Below are 15292 nucleotides of genomic sequence, written 5' to 3'. Positions count from 1 at the left end.
AGTAAATAATATTTTAAATGTATTTAATATCTAAAATTTTTGAAAAATTAGTCTGATAATTATAGATAAAAGGATTAAAAACATATTAAAAGGAGAGAAAACTAAATCTTGGAAATATTATTATAAAAACTAAATGATTGTGGTAATGAAATTATATAAAAAGTAATTGAGTTTCAATAGAAAGAAATAATAAAATGTAGGCTTTAATTTTGATACAGTAATAACATTCATTATCTTTTAATTTATTCAAAATTATTATATTAAAATTTTTTATTATTGAGTTAGTGATTAGTGCTAGAATATTAATTTTTTTAATATAAATCAAAATAAAAGTACTTGTGTTAGTAAAATTAAAAATAACAGTTTTATAAAATTCTAATAGGATTAAATAAATAATTAATATTAAAAAAACAAACAACATATTTAATCTCCTTTATATTTTATTTATTACTTATTATATTTTCTGTTGCATGGGTTAGTAGAAGTATACAATCTTTTTTTATTTGCTCTCAATTAAATAAAGAATATGTTTTTAGAAGTTTCAAATAACTTTAAATATTAATTAAGACCAAAATTCTGATTATATTATGGATCAAACACTCTGTATTGGTGGAAGGTCAGGCGAGATAAAGAGAGTTTGTCAATCAAGTTCATCTATTTTATTTTGATTAAAATAGTCTTAAACGATATGTTCCCTATGAGCTCCAGCATTATACTGCTAAAAAAATAATTTATTGTGAAAGTTGGTTTACTTTTTATTTACATAAAAAATGGTCTAAAATTAATATATAAGAATTGGAATTCAAAGTTTCCTTTATCTAAAGAAGCTCAATAGAAGGCATTTGAGGTATTTGCACGATAGATATGGACTTTTAAAGATAATTTTCATTTTTTAAAAAAATACTAAAAGAGATATCCTCTTTGGACTTTTGATTAAGAGTTAGCATTCATCTGAAAAAATCACTCAGGATCCCAATTTTTAGACAATCTCCTCACTTTGATAGCAAATTTCATACTATTTTATTTATTTATTAAATTCACTTATTTAAATTAATCAGTTGTTTTTAACATTTTATTTCAACATTTTTAAGAATGAATGAATGTATTCTGCTTATCTTGGATTAATTTGACTTAAAGATATGAAAAACTATCCAATATTTTCTTCTACGAATAGCCCAATAACATATTATTCTTCTTTTTCAATTTAGTTGCTTTGGTATCAATTAAATTCTATGAATTGTTATAAATAGTGACCATACTTTGTAAAAATTTGATAATTCTTCTGTAAATCTATCATCAATCATCCATCATCTCTTGTGTTTATTTTCTCTTTATTAAACTTTTTATCTTCCACTTTTCAACAAGATAATCTATTATCTGTCACAAATCCCTTTTCGAATTACAAAATGAGTAGTTGAATTTAAAACATAGAATTACTAAAAGTAAAGTGAAAGTTTAATCATTTGTTTTTATTATTTGATCAAAAAATAAAATTCGAAATAAATTTTGTTTAACTCATTCAGCCATTAAAAAAAAATAGTTTATTACAAAATAATGATATTTAATCCACAATAAAATAATAATAATTAAAAATTAATCACCTAAACACAATTCTATTTTACATACTGTAATTAAATCAAAATAGAACATAATATGTGTTAATTATCTAATAAATACTTTAAGAAATTATTATTAATATATTTGATGTGTTATTTATTGAAAAGTTTGCAAATTATAGTTTTTATTTGTTAATTTATTCAGATTAGCTAGCTATTATTATTTTTGATATCTTTGATGTTTTATTTATTTTTAATCATAAGAACCTAACAAAAAGCTCAAATCAAACTTTATTAATAAATTTATAGCTACATCTTTTTTGGGATGTTGATCCATACTTACTTTTATAGTAATTTTGTAGGAAAATCCAGCACTCTAGCTCATAGTCAAAATCTTTTGCAGTTTGTTCTAATTAAAATTATTCCCTATACTATTTTAAACCATTTATAATGTTTTCATTTATGTCTACTTTGTAAATCATCAAAAATGTATTAAATGGAGATTTTGCATGAGGCAGCTGCATACTATTGAGCAAATGGCTTTCCAAAGTAACTGTCGTAGGTAATGAATATCCTTCTATCGATTTACTCTCTAAATGAACTTACTTTAACAAGCCTAAAAATAGAAGTAATAGCTAAATCTAAGCATCTTATGTGGTTAAATTTAAAAATCCTTTTCTTAGCATTTAATTTTTGTAGAGATCATTATTGCGACCAAGAATTTCAACCAACTACTAACTTTAACCTATCACAGAAGGTCTTAATAAAAGATTATTTGGATTTATGGTAAGAATTTAATACATATATCTCTAATTTTCAGTTGCAATTTTACTCCTTTAATCTAAGATTTTCAATGCTTTTTCTACAGAAGCAAACTATTGCTATGCGAAAAAATTATCAATTTCTTCCAATGAGTAATATTCTTAGAGCTATTTCAAAATATTTTATGATGATTAAATTCTTTTTTAATAACCAGTAAACAAGTTAGAAGCAGCATGAGCTCTTTAATCAGGTATCTAAGCTAACATCTACAAAAGTTCTTAAAAAACCAACTTACCAGGTGTAGCAATATTGTGATATGTTAAAAGAGATCCATCAGAAAACGTTTCTACTTTAGAAATAGGTCTAAATTTATGCCATTCGTAATCCTCGCTAGATTAGTAATGATTATAATTTAGATTAAAAATATTTAGGTCAAGCATAATTTCTCCTAGCATAAACACCTTAGTATATATCTACATTTAACTCTATAGAATGTTGGCATAGTATGTCCTTGAAGGAACTAAATTCTTAAGCTTTTTTCCTGATTTTTACTTTCTCACTTTCTTTTTCAGCATCTCTTAAGAAGCTATTTTAATAGTGCTTTGAGATTTATTCTTTCCATATGCATGTTCTTATTGATCATTATCACTTTAAGAATTAGAATTCATAGTTGCTAGAAAATATAAATAGTAAGATTAGGTCGATTAATTATATTTGTTTATTTATTTATTGCTTTTTTTATTGGTTAAAAAATTTAGAAAATTTATTGTTTACTAAATTACTTTTTAATCAAAAAAATATATTTATTTTTTACTCCTTCTTATAAAAAATAAATATCTCCATATTATTTATAGAGCATAGAATTTGACATAAATATTACTCTTTGTTCAAGCTTTTGCAGATTAGATAAAAAAACGCTTACAAATTCAATAACATGAATAAAGCTTTAATTATCAAATTAATTTGGATAAATATTAAGAAGGAAATAGTAAGATATTATTATTTTTATTTATCTGTAATCAATTCTACTTGTTTTCAAAATCTGAATGAAATTTACATTAAATGAAGCAAATTAAATTGTAAATATCTTGTCAGAATGCCTTATAAAAAATAATCCAATTAAATTATTTCTTTTTATGACTTGTAAAGTTTGCAATTAATTATATTTTAAAATAATCTAAATTTATTTCAGATTCTTATTTTAAAATTGATATTAATTTTTTTTTATAGTAAATAATTTTATTATTAATTCAATATTTAAATAACATCTAATTAAATATTTGATATTTTTAAGAAAAAAGTTATAATTTTACTCTTTTACTATTATCAATATAGAACAAAAATACTTTAGAAATATATTTTTTTGAAAAAGGAAAAACTTTTTATGAATAACAAGTATCTTTAGTTCATAAAAACTTTTTTCTCTTTATATTCAAAAAAGAAAAATACATTGTCTTGATATCTAATTTTTATTATCTATAATTAAAAAAAAAGTAAATAATTGGTTTTTTCAGTTCCTCGACTAAGAAAAAAAATTTTTTTGCTCACCACTCCCTTAATAAATCAGGATATTATTTTTACTTCTTGAATTGAAATAATTTATATTGTTTTTTCATAATAAAGAAAATAGCAAGTTGTATCTACGTCTCTTTTTATGCAGTAAAGTTATTATTAAATAAAATAATATTCAATAATTGGCAATAACTTAAAATAGGTAAAATTACATACTATGTTACTCAAATGTAAAAAATAAAGAATAATTATCTTTAAAAATAAATAAAATTAATTTTAGTCTGATTGAATTTATTTAATCAAGAAAATATTGATGAAAATATTCTTTCTTTCTATATTTTTATTGATCAGTAAGGTAAAAGTCTTTAGCTCTTTGATCGAATAACTTATCTTTTTCTTTTTTTTTTGATTTTTCCTTGGTGTATATTTCATCGATAAATTTATATTTTTCAAAAACATAATAATTAATCCTAATATCTTTCATATTTTTAATCCAAAATTAAACTTAACTTGATTAATCTTTTATTTAAAGTGAAATAACAATATACTTAAATATTGTTTTTGGATATGTAAATATTCTTTTGATACTAAAATAATTTTTCCTACTTTTTAATAATTAATAAAATTATTAAAATAAATTTCTTTAAATTTATTTTGTAAATTCTGCTAAATAAACAATAATTTTTTTCGATCTAGCTACATGTTTTGAGCTTTAAATCTCTAAAATAAATAAATAAACGAAGTAGAAAATGAAAAAATCACAAATTAAATACAAATTCGATATTTTAAAATAATAAATTTCTTTAATAAATATGATTTATTTTTATCGGTTAATAATTAATTTGTTTTTTTTATTTTAGATTATTTAAAAATTTATTTTAGTTAATTCAAAGTTATTACAAAATTTTCAATTATAATTAATTGCTATCTTTTTTATGTAATAAATAATTTAAAAAATCTTTAATATATACAAAAAATATATGGCTTTTTAATAACATTTATGGTATAAAGAGTTTTCAAAAAATTTAATAAAATTGTTAATAGCTTTTCTTTTAAATTTAAAAAGTAATTTTAATATTTTTATAATTTTTAAAATCAACTGTAAAAGTTTAAATTATTTTCCATATTATAATTCCCATTTTTTACATTCTTTACTGTGACTTAGAATGGTTAGTAAATCATTTTTAATTATTTTAAAGGGTTTATAATATTAAGTTTTTCTCCATTAATTTAATTTAATTTTTGCTGTTAGTTCTGTTATAACAGTGATGTATTTTATTCTTAAAGACAGTTTTCATTATTATAATTAGAAATATTTAATGTTCTTTTAAATTATTTCTTTAACAAATGATTTCCCTTTTCACCATTTATTTAAATCCTTGAAAGAGTTGTAAGGTCAAGTGCTTTCGTTTTTTATAATTCTTCAGCTGGCTTTAATGGTAGTAAGATTTATTGAACGTTACTATAAATTTTAAGAGGTTTTTTAAGAGTATTTTCTTAAAATTATCTTTAATGAGTGCTATTTTGCTTCTAATTTAGATCATGCTCCTTCAAAATACCACTTCGATTAAATTATTACTATTAATCGTTTTGCTAATATTAACTTTCGTTCTATTATTATTTTATTTAATGAATTTACTATTAATTATCACTTTTTAAGTATTCAATTTCTTCTTGATTTTCTTAATGTGATTATTTGGTTTTTGATTACTTATCAACTTAGTTGCAATTAGAGAGAGAATTTACTGAAAAAGATTTCTATCTCTCAGTCATAATTTAGGTTTCTTGACAAGTTTATTGGTTAATATTTTAAATTTATTTTATTTAAGTGTTGTTTTTTTCTACATAGTTTATTAATGATGGATTATTTTTTACACTTTAATAGAAAAATGGGTTTTTTTAAAATGTTAATTTGTTGATTTAAAACTGCTTTTGTTGATGAAGAGTTGACTGGCTTGTTGCAGAAATAAGATCTCTATGAGAAAGTTATGATTATTGCATCGCAGACCTTCTTTCTGAGTCGGATGAGCTTTCCTTTTGAGAATTATAATTTTAAGAGTTTCTGATATTCTCCTTTTTTTGCATAGGAAGGTACATATTTTCTGTTTATATGTTTTTTGATTGTTTATTGGAGTAAAATGTGTTAAATGGCTGGTTGCTATTCGTAAATTTATTACTTTTTGAAGAATCTTTTGTGATAAAATTGTATTCTTACATCAAGGACTCTTAAGGTAAGCATAATTCTACTTCCTTTATTTGAATCGCTCTCTAATTATTAAATTTATCTAATAATGACATGGAATTTTCATTTTCTTAGGTTTTTAAGATATCAGTTTGATTCATTTAATCGTGAGTAACTTTGTTTGCCTAAATTTATGCTGTTGTTACAGTATATGCCCTTATCCTATTCACAGATGAAGAAATATTCATTTACCTTTTTTGCTATTAGCTAGATTGACAGTTTAGTCTTAACTTTGGAATAAAGAATCTCTACATATAACTTGATTGTAATTCATTTTTATAATGATTAGTACCATTAGAATTATTATTTGTATTATTGAAGCTATTTTAGGTAATATTATTATTGTTTATCAAGCTTTTCCTTCTTTATGGCTAAACAAATTTAAAATTCGTTTCGAAGCCACCGCTATTGGTAGCAGATTCAGATCCTGAATTTTAATTTATATTTTCAAAGCATAAAGCTTAAGTGCTAATTTTGATGTCTTTTTTAGCATGGTTCAGATAATAATGATGTTCTTCTCTTTGATTTTGCTAGGGCCTAAAAAAATTTTAATTAGTTGACCTATAATTCTCTTGCTAAACAGGATTTTTTTGAGAAACTCTTTCATTTCCAATCTCAGTTTTTAACTTTTTAAGAGTAGGAGATTCGTCTCTTAATGGTTCATTTACAAGAGTATAAGCTCTTTATCTTTCAATATATGGCTAACAATTTTAAGAATTTCTTATGGTATATTTTAAAAATTTCATGACTTTTTTTTCTGAAATCTCAGTGTTAGCATTCAGGGCATTTACCTATTTCTAATTCTATTTACCTTTTAATTACTTTTATGAATTTTACCTACTCTCAATACTTCTTAACATCTTTTATCTAGATGGATTATCTTCTCTATCTGATTTTTACTGATACTCTTAAAATTCTTAGTCTACTCTTTTTGTTTCAAAATATACGTTGTCCATATTCAAATCACTAAAATATTATTCTTGCTCTTCTTATAAGTAGGATTTGTAAGACATCATTTTTTTCTCATTAACGCTTTCGTTACTTGCTTTTGCTTGAGAGTTAACAACTTTGCCAGTTGGCATAGAATTAATTTGCTTCTTTTGTTCTTAGTCTATAAAACAATTTACTTTGTATCTTTGATTTTAAAATTATTTAAAAGATAAATCTCTGCCCTTCTTACTCATTTTTAGAAAAGAAAGTAAAAAAAAGTAATTAATTGAATATGTATTTGTTTATTTAATTATTTGGATATTCTTAATTATACGTTAATATCGAATTAATTTATTTAATATAGCAATAACTTATTTAATAGTTATAATAAAAATAACATATAATTCAACTAACTAAATAAATACAAACTTTAAGCATAAATTAATAGATTGATTGATTAATGTCTTTCTCAAAAAGAATATTAAATTTATTAAAAAATATATATCACATTTCTAACTAATTAATTAATCAATCAATCAAAAAAGATTACTAAATTCTTATGATATACAAATAAATGAAATATCATATTTCTAACTAATCAAATGCATTATTTTTTTATTAAATTTTTTTTTAAATCAATTTCATAAATAATGGTTTGAATTAATTTTAGCATAATCAAATACTTATAAAAAATGTAATATATTTAATTAATTATCTTTTTTCAAAAAGAGTTCTATTTCATTAAATAAAAAATATATCTATTAACTACTAATTCCATTTATTTATAAATAAATTAAATATAAAATCCTAGCTAATCGAATGCATCATTCATTTATTTAGCATGTTCTTTATTAAATTGCTTTTAAATAAATTTCTTAATGATTTAATTAATATTAGCATAATCAAATATTTAACAATAAATTATAAAAAATACAAAATATTTAATTAATTATTGAATTCAAAATATTTAATTTGTAAAATGAGATTTAAATATATCATAAGGCATAATCAAAAATTTTGATATAGAAATCACTAACTTTAAATTGTGTCATTTTTTTATTAATTTTTTAAAAAATTTTACAAAGTGAATTTCAATTTTTTTAAAGTAAATATTATTGAGTTAAGTAAAATAAGAATAAAATACAAAATATATAATAATATATGGTTGGTTGGTAGTTAGGTAGGTAGGCAGGTTGTATGGGTTCAAAATATTTACAATTTTTGTGTAGAGTTTTCCGATCTCTTAAAAAATATATCGGATTCTTCCGATTTTTCCGAACCCCCCCCTCCCCGTCTTTTTAATCACTGAATATAACATTAAAAATTTCAAATTATTTGATCGTTTTTGGAGAAACAGAGTGTTTGCTTAAGAGGATTTAATTTATTTAAGTAAATTTAGTTTTTTTATTTTTTATAAATAATTTATTTACTTATAAAAATATTATTGATATTTATAAATATAAAATCAATAATAAAATCTATCTATCTATTTATATTAAGGTTAATAACACTTTTTCAAAATATTAAATAATAAAATATATAATATTATTTAAATATTTTATATTTATTCATCCTTTTTACACCAGTTATTTATCATTATAAATCAAAGACAACTAATCTTTTTGATTTATAACACTTGCTTAATACTTTGAATTCTTACGATCCATTTATTAAGCTAAAACTTTTATAATAAATTTGTGTAAATTTTAAATAAATATCAAAATAGTATAAACTTTTAAATTAAAAATTATTCTTTAAATTAATAAATAAAATAATATTAGTGCAATAAAAAGATAAATAATTAAAATTAATAAAAGCTATCAAATAAATTCAATGAGCTTTTTTGTTTTATATTAAATTTAATAGTTTAAAATATCACAATCCAAAACAAATAAACTGTTTTTACTTTAGGGTAAGTGTCAAATTTGAGAGATTAATGCAATTTGCTAAACTAGAACCTAAGCCTGATGCACCCATTGTACCAATTTAATTTTCACTTTTTAAATATTGAACAAAAAATATATCATAAAATAGTTAATTAGAAGGAAAAAATGAAGAAAAAATATTAAATAATAAGATTAATTAATTAATAATTAAACAAAAGTTAAAAATAAAATGATGAACTTTATTAGTAAAAAAAAAACAAATAAAAGCAAGCACAATAATAAGAAAAAGAAAAAAAAATTTTATTGTTTTTAATTAGTTTTTATAATTAAAAATATCACAATCCAAAACAAATAAACTGTTTTTACCTAAGGTTAAGTGTCAAATTTGAGAGATTAATGCAATTTGTTAAACCAGAACCTAAGCCTGATGCCCCAATTGCACCAATTTAATTAGAACTTTTTAAATATTGAAGAAAAAATATATCATTAAATAGTTAATTAGAAGGAAAAAATGAATAAATAATATGAAATAATAAGATTAATTAATTAATAATAAAAGCAAAAGTTGAAAATAAAATGATGTGCTTAATTAGTTAGCAAAGAAAAAACAAAAAAAAGCAAGCACAATAATAAGAAAAAGAAAAAAGAGCTTTATTGTTTTTAATTAGTTTTTATAATTTAAAATATCACAATCCAAAACAAATAAACTGTATTTACTAAAGTTCAAGTGTCAAATTAGCGAGATTAATGCAATTTGCTAAACCAGAACCTAAGCTTGATGCGCCTTTATCACCAATTTAATTTTTACTTTTTAAATATTGAAGAAAAAATATATCATTAAATAGTTAATTAGAAGGGAAAAATGAAGAAAAAATATTAAATAATAAGATTAATTAATTAATAATAAAAGCAAAAGTTGAAAATAAAATGATGAACTTAATTAGCAAATAAAAAACAAAAAAAAGCAAGCACAATAATAAGAAAAAGAAAAAAGAGCTTTTTTGTTTTATATTAAATTTAATAGTTTAAAATATCACAATCCAAAACAAATAAACTGTTTTTACTTTAGGGTAAGTGTCAAATTTGAGAGATTAATGCAATTTGCTAAACCAGAACCTAAGCCTGATGCACCCATTGCACCAATTGAATTTTCACTTTTTAAATATTGAAGAAAAAATATATCATTAAATAGTTAATTAGAAGGAAAAAATATGAAATAATAAGATTAATTAATTAATAATAAAACAAAAGTTGAAAATAAAATGATGTGCTTAATTAGCAAAGAAAAAACAAAAAAAAGCAAACACAATAAAAAGAAAAAGAAAAAAGAGCTTTTTGATTTTAATTAGTTTTTATAATTAAAAATATCACAATCCAAAACAAATAAACTGTTTTTACTTAAGGTTAAGTGTCAAATTAGAGAGATTAATGCAATTTGCTAAAGCAGAACCTAAGCCTGATGCACCCATTGCACCAATTTAATTTGCACTTTTTAAATATTGAAGGAAAAATATATCATTAAATAGTTAATTAGAAAGAAGGAAAAAATGAAGAAAAAATATGAAATCATATATTAATTAATAAAAAATCAAAACAGAAGTTGAAAATAAAATGATGAGCTTAATTAGCTAGCAAAGAATAAACAAAAAAAAGCAAGCATAATAAAAAGAAAAAGAAAAAAGAGCTTTATTGTTTTTAATTAGTTTTTATAATTAAAAATATTACAATCCTAAAACATTAAATTGTTTTTATAAAAGTTCAAGTGTCAAATTTGAGAGATTAATGCAATTTGCTAAACCAGAACCTAAGCCTGATGCACCCATTGCACCAATTTAATTGTAACTTTTTAAATATTCAAGAAAAAATATATCATTAAATAGTAAATTAGAAGGAAAGAAAAAATGAAGAAAAAATATGAAATAATAAGATTAATTAATTAATAATAAAAGCAAAAGTTTAAAATAAAATGATGTGCTTAATTAGTTAGCAAAGAAAAAACAAAAAAAAGCAAGCACAATAATAAGAAAAAGAAAAAAGAACTTTATTGTTTTTAATTAGTTTTTATAATTAAAAATATCACAATCCAAAACAAATAAACTGATTTTACTTAACGTTAAGTTTCAAATTTGAGAGGTTAATGCAATTTGCTAAACCAGAACCTAAGCCTGATGCACCTTCATCACCAATTTAATTTCTACTTTTTAAATATTGAAGAAAAAATATATCATAAAATAGTTAATTAGAAGGAAAAAATGAAGAAAAGATATTAAATAATAAAATTAATTAATTAATAATAAAAGCAAAAGTTGAAAATAAAATGATGAACTTAATTAGCAAAGAAAAAACAAAAAAAGCAAGCACAATAATAACAAAAAGAAAAAAGAGCTTTATTGTTTTTAATTAATTTTTATAATTAAAAATTTCACAATCCAAAACAAATAAACCATTTTTACCTAAGAATAAGTGTCAAATTTGAGAGATTAATGCAATTTGCTAAAGCAGAACCTAAGCCTGATGCACCTATTGCATCAATTTAATTAGAACTTTTTAAATATTGAAGAAAAAATATATCATTAAATAGTTAATTAGAAGGAAAAAATGAAGAAAAATTATGAAATAATAAGATTAATTAATTAATTAATAACAAAACAAAAGTTGAAAATAAAATGATGAACTTAATTAGCAAAGAAAGAACAAAAAAAAAAAGAAAAAGAAAAAAGAGCTTTATTGTTTTTAATTAGTTTTTATAATGAAAAATATCACAATCCAAAACAAATAAACTGATTTTACGCAAGATCAAGTGTCAAATTTGAGAGATTAATGCAATTTGCTAAAGCAGAACCTAAGCCTGATACACCTTCATCACCAATTTAATTTCCTCTTTTTAAATATTGAAGAAAAAATATATCATTAAATAGTTAATTAGAAGGAAAAATTGAAGAAAAAATCTGAAATTATAAGATTAATTAATTAATAATAAAACAAAAGTTGATAATAAAATGATGAGCTTAATTAGCTAGAAAACAAAAAACAAAAAAAAGCAAGCACAATAATAAGAAAAAGAAAAAAGAGCTTAATTGTTTTTAATTAGTTTTTATAATGAAAAATATCACAATCCAAAACAAATAAACTGATTTTACGCAAGGTAAAGTGTCAAATTTGAGAGATTAATGCAATTTGCTATAGCAAAACCTAAGCCTGATGCACCCATTGCACCAATTTAATTTGCACTTTTTAAATATTGAAGGAAAAATATATCTTAAATAGTTAATTAGAAAGAAGGAAAAAATGAAGAAATAATATGAAATAATAAGATTAATTAATAAAAAATAAAAGCAAAAGTTGAAAATAAAATGATGTGCTTAATTAGCTAGCAAAGAAAGAACAAAAAAAAGCAAGCACATTAATAAGAAAAAATAAAAAACTGCTTTATTGTTTTTAAATTAGTTTTTATAATTAAACATATCACAATCAAAAACGAATAAACTGTTTTTACGCTAGGTTAAGTGTCAAATTTGAGAGATTAATGCAATTCGCTAAAGCAGAACCTAAGCCTTATGCACCTATTGCACCAATTTAATTGTAACTTTTTAAATATTGAAGAAAAAAGATATCATTAAATAGTTAATTGGAAGGAAAAAATGAAGAAAAAATATGAAATAATAAGATTAATTAATTAATAATAAAAGCAAAAGTTGAAAATAAAATTATGAGCTTAATTATTAAAGAAAGAACAAAAAAAAAGAAAAAGAAAAAAGAGCTTTATTGTTTTTAATTAGTTTTTATAATTAAAAATATCACAATCCAAAACAAATAAACTGATTTTACGCAAGGTCAAGTGTCAAATTTGAGAGATTAATGCAATTCCCTAAAGCAGAACCTAAGCCTGATGCACCCATTACACCAATTTAATTATAACTTTTTAAATATTGAAGAAAAAATATATCATTAAATAGTTAATTAGAAAGAAGGAAAAAATGAAGAAATAATATGAAATAATAAGATTAGTTAATTAATAATAAAAGCAAAAGTTGAAAATAAAATGAACAGCTTAATTAGAAAAAAAAAAAGAAAATTAGTTTTTATAATTAAAAATATTACAATCAAAAACAAATAAACTGTTTTTACTTTAGGTCAAGTGTCAAATTTGAGAGATTAATGCAATTTGCTAAACCAGAACCTAAGCCTGATGCACCCATTGCATCAATTTAATTGTAACTTTTTAAATATTGAAGAAAAAATTTATCATTAAATAGTTAATTAGAAGGAAAAATTGAAGAAAAATATGAAATTATAAGATTAATTAATTAATAATAAAACAAAAGTTGAAAATAAAATGATGTGCTTAATTAGTTAGGAAAGAAAGAACAAAAAAAAGCAAGCACATTAATAAGAAAAAAAAAAAACAGCTTTATTGTTTTTAATTAGTTTTTATAATTAAACATATCACAATCAAAAACCAATAAACTGTTTTTACCCAAGGTCAAGTGTCAAATTTAAGAGATTAATGCAATTTGCTAAAGTAGAACCTAAGCCTGATGCACCTTTATCATCAATTTAATTAGAACTTTTTAAATATTGATGAAAAAATATATCGTTAAATAGAGTAAGTTACCATACAAATTTACAAAAAGCGAGTTTTATATACCAGTTTATACATTTTATAAAATTAAAATTTTAAATATTTTTTATGAATTTTTTTCCATCTTAGGTTTTCAAAATTTATTTATTTCAAAAAAAAAGATATTATATACTTTCTAAAAATTAACTTTATTTATAATGTTATTAAGAGATAAATTAAATAGGTATTTCACTCTAGTTAATTAGGAGTAAAATACGAAGAAAAAATATGATAAGATTAATAAATAAAATCAGCAACGAATGAAAAAATAAGAAATCATAATAAAAAGAATAAGGAAAACAAATCAAATAAATTAAAAGAAATATAATGTTTTAAATTAACTTTCTAAATTAAAAATATTACAATGTAAAACAAATAAATAGCTTTTATTAAGTGTAAGTTTTAATAGGAAAAATGAAGAAAAAATATCAAATAATAAAAAATGAATAATAATTTATCAAAAATTAAAATGAAAATTAAGTTAAAATTGATAAAAAATTTTAGTTTTAACAAAAATCAATAATAATAAAAATAATATTTTTTAATTAAATATACCGAAGATAAATATGGAGAACCTAATGAGATAAAAGTGAAGAGCTTTTAAACTTTTTTTATTAATTTTTTTAAATTTAAAGGATATTAATAAAAAAATTAATAATTACTTCTTCTAATCTAATATATCTTTTAATCTAATATATCATTTATTTTTTTTTTCAAAAAATATTGAATATCAATTTATGAAATTTAATTAATTAATTATAAATTGATAAAAAAAACAAATAAATATAATAATTAATTATCAAATATTAATTAATATATTTGGTTCTATGAAGAGATATCACAGAAAAATTAATTTAACATTCACTATTTAAACTTAATATTTGTATTTAAAACATATACTTAAAAAAATATATAGTAGGAATTAGAGATGACAAGTTATTTATTTAGTCATATTTGAAAAAAACCTAGTAGTTAATGTTCTTAAATATTATAAAATAATATTAATAAGTAGATTTTTCTATTTTAGCTATGTAATTTTAGGAATATTTATAATATCTCTAATTATAGCAAGATGCCATACAACAATTTCATGGTTTATTTGACTTATTATCAAATATATTTTTTATTTATTTATTTATTTATTAAAAATCTGATTTATATATATATTTTTTGGTCAAAGTATCAATATTTAACATCTTAAACCTAATATATTTATTATTCATGTTATACCAAATATGGTAAATCGACACTACGCACCTAAAATCTTTAACCAACACAATACCCCTATTATATTTATTCGATACCTAAAATAAAAACTAATTGAAATTCCACTGGCAATATGTACCCAGTCAATAGCACTTAGGATAAATTACAGTATGTATTTAAATCCCCAGCCCAGAAATTTACTTAAATTCAATACTTTTAGAAAATTATAAATTATTTGATGTTAATACTCATCATAATATTTAACAACTATTATGATATCTAAAACTCTTTAAAAGATACTAAATTTCTTGTTTGAAAAATAAACTATGGTTACTGAATTTATTTTAGTTAACTAGATTAATCAAAACTTCTAGAAAAGCTAAGCAATATTTTAAATTAAAAAATTTAATAAAGAAAAAAATTTGAAAAATTCATAATCAGATTTTATTATTTTGTTAATGTAACTAAAAAATCTTAATTTAGTAAACGAATTTTGTTGCAAAATTTAATTAGTTACTCGTTTAATGAAGCATGCTCGCTCTTATTTTTAATTTAGCTAAACAAAAAATAAATAAAA

General features: G+C 20.7%; 3 protein-coding genes across 3 annotated transcripts; 1 reads left to right on the top strand and 2 right to left on the bottom strand. All coding sequences in view use genetic code 6, as the record gives it.

Annotated features, from left to right (window-relative positions):
- Positions 1–2339: 2339 nt before the first annotated feature.
- TTHERM_000962138 (hypothetical protein) lies at positions 2340–2833 on the top strand (the record flags this gene model as incomplete). Its single annotated transcript, XM_012798626.1, has 3 exons — positions 2340–2470; positions 2533–2698; positions 2750–2833. 3 exons carry the CDS (start codon positions 2340–2342, stop codon positions 2831–2833), a joined length of 381 nt encoding a protein of 126 aa, XP_012654080.1.
- A 2092-nt stretch (positions 2834–4925) lies between these two features.
- Positions 4926–7325, bottom strand: TTHERM_00962110 (hypothetical protein; the record flags this gene model as incomplete). The annotated part of the gene is made up of 1 exon (XM_001020250.2): positions 4926–7325. The coding sequence occupies exon 1, from the start codon at positions 7254–7256 to the stop codon at positions 4926–4928; it is 2331 nt and encodes a 776-aa protein (XP_001020250.1). The 5' UTR covers positions 7257–7325.
- A 1552-nt stretch (positions 7326–8877) lies between these two features.
- TTHERM_000962109 (cyclic nucleotide-binding domain protein) lies at positions 8878–13548 on the bottom strand (the record flags this gene model as incomplete). Its single annotated transcript, XM_012798625.1, has 15 exons — positions 8878–8998; positions 9255–9344; positions 9606–9695; positions 9953–10042; positions 10287–10376; positions 10614–10730; positions 10996–11085; positions 11342–11431; positions 11679–11768; positions 12029–12118; positions 12385–12474; positions 12717–12806; positions 13017–13106; positions 13366–13455; positions 13517–13548. 15 exons carry the CDS (start codon positions 13546–13548, stop codon positions 8878–8880), a joined length of 1350 nt encoding a protein of 449 aa, XP_012654079.1.
- Positions 13549–15292: the final 1744 nt, after the last annotated feature.

This window comes from Tetrahymena thermophila, assembly GCF_000189635.1.
Source record: "Tetrahymena thermophila SB210 genomic scaffold scf_8254575, whole genome shotgun sequence".
Taxonomy (NCBI): domain Eukaryota; phylum Ciliophora; class Oligohymenophorea; order Hymenostomatida; family Tetrahymenidae; genus Tetrahymena; species Tetrahymena thermophila.
Note: the sequence above shows the minus strand (reverse complement) of the source record. Positions and strands in the feature narration are given on the sequence as shown.